At 41.2% G+C, this 806-nt stretch overlaps 1 protein-coding gene across 1 annotated transcript in view; it reads right to left on the reverse strand.

Moving 5' to 3' along the window:
- Nucleotides 1-539: 539 nt before the first annotated feature.
- Nucleotides 540-806, reverse strand: part of LOC106533375 (phosphatidylinositol 4-phosphate 5-kinase type-1 alpha) — a gene marked incomplete at both ends in the record, with an annotated part of 7,898 nt that continues 7,631 nt past the window's right edge. The window contains 1 exon segment of the mRNA XM_014029642.1: nt 540-698. Within this exon segment, the coding sequence (XP_013885096.1) occupies nt 540-698 (159 nt within the window).

Consider the following 806-nt stretch of genomic DNA (forward strand, 5'->3'; position numbering starts at 1 on the left):
CACTGCAGTTGTGAAACTGTGTTTTTTCGACATTAACAGAATATCGATAAAGTTTTGTGCACATTTGTAATGGAAACACAGTGACTGACATGATGGGAGGAGCAGACATTACCCTCTGCAGCCATGAGAGGGCGCTCCAGGCTTGTGACAACTACATACATGATGTTTCTGTGTTAAAAACAACATGAACAGTAATTGAGGAACATAAAGGAATTTTAGAGTGAATGAGAATCTTGTAAGAGACGGTGAAAAGCAGAGTTACTCTTACTGCCATGAAGGAAAAGAAGAAAACGAACCAGATGATGTGGAATGAGATTTACTGGTAACTTACTAAATTATTCAGCCTCCCAGGTATGTTCTGTGTGTTATTCCACATTAAATATCTGTTCTTAGACGTTTTTAAATCTATTTCTAAACAAATGCAATTCATAATTTTATTAATTGTTTTTATTTCAGTTTTTTCCTCTTCATTCTTTGACTGATGACTTATTCTCCAGAAAATACGGTAATCCTGGTTTTCTTCATGTGTTTACACTTACCACTGTCGGCCTCTGACTCTGTGCTTCTGAAATGACTGTGATAAGTTAGTCTGGAGTCAGCAGCTGTGTGGGACAGAGGGGTGGGAGCCCCCAGAGTGGGGGCCCGTCTGAGCCCACCTTGACCACCTCCACGGCTCTTCTTCGATGGTGATGGTTTAACTGCAGGCAGACAAGAAGAGGATTCACTCAAACCTCAGCTGCTACGACACTTTTACTACAGCGTTAGTGTAGAACACACACACACACACACACACACACACACACACA

Source organism: Austrofundulus limnaeus, unplaced genomic scaffold (assembly GCF_001266775.1).
Source record: "Austrofundulus limnaeus strain Quisiro unplaced genomic scaffold, Austrofundulus_limnaeus-1.0 Scaffold933, whole genome shotgun sequence".
In the NCBI taxonomy this organism is placed as follows: Eukaryota; Metazoa; Chordata; class Actinopteri; order Cyprinodontiformes; family Rivulidae; genus Austrofundulus; species Austrofundulus limnaeus.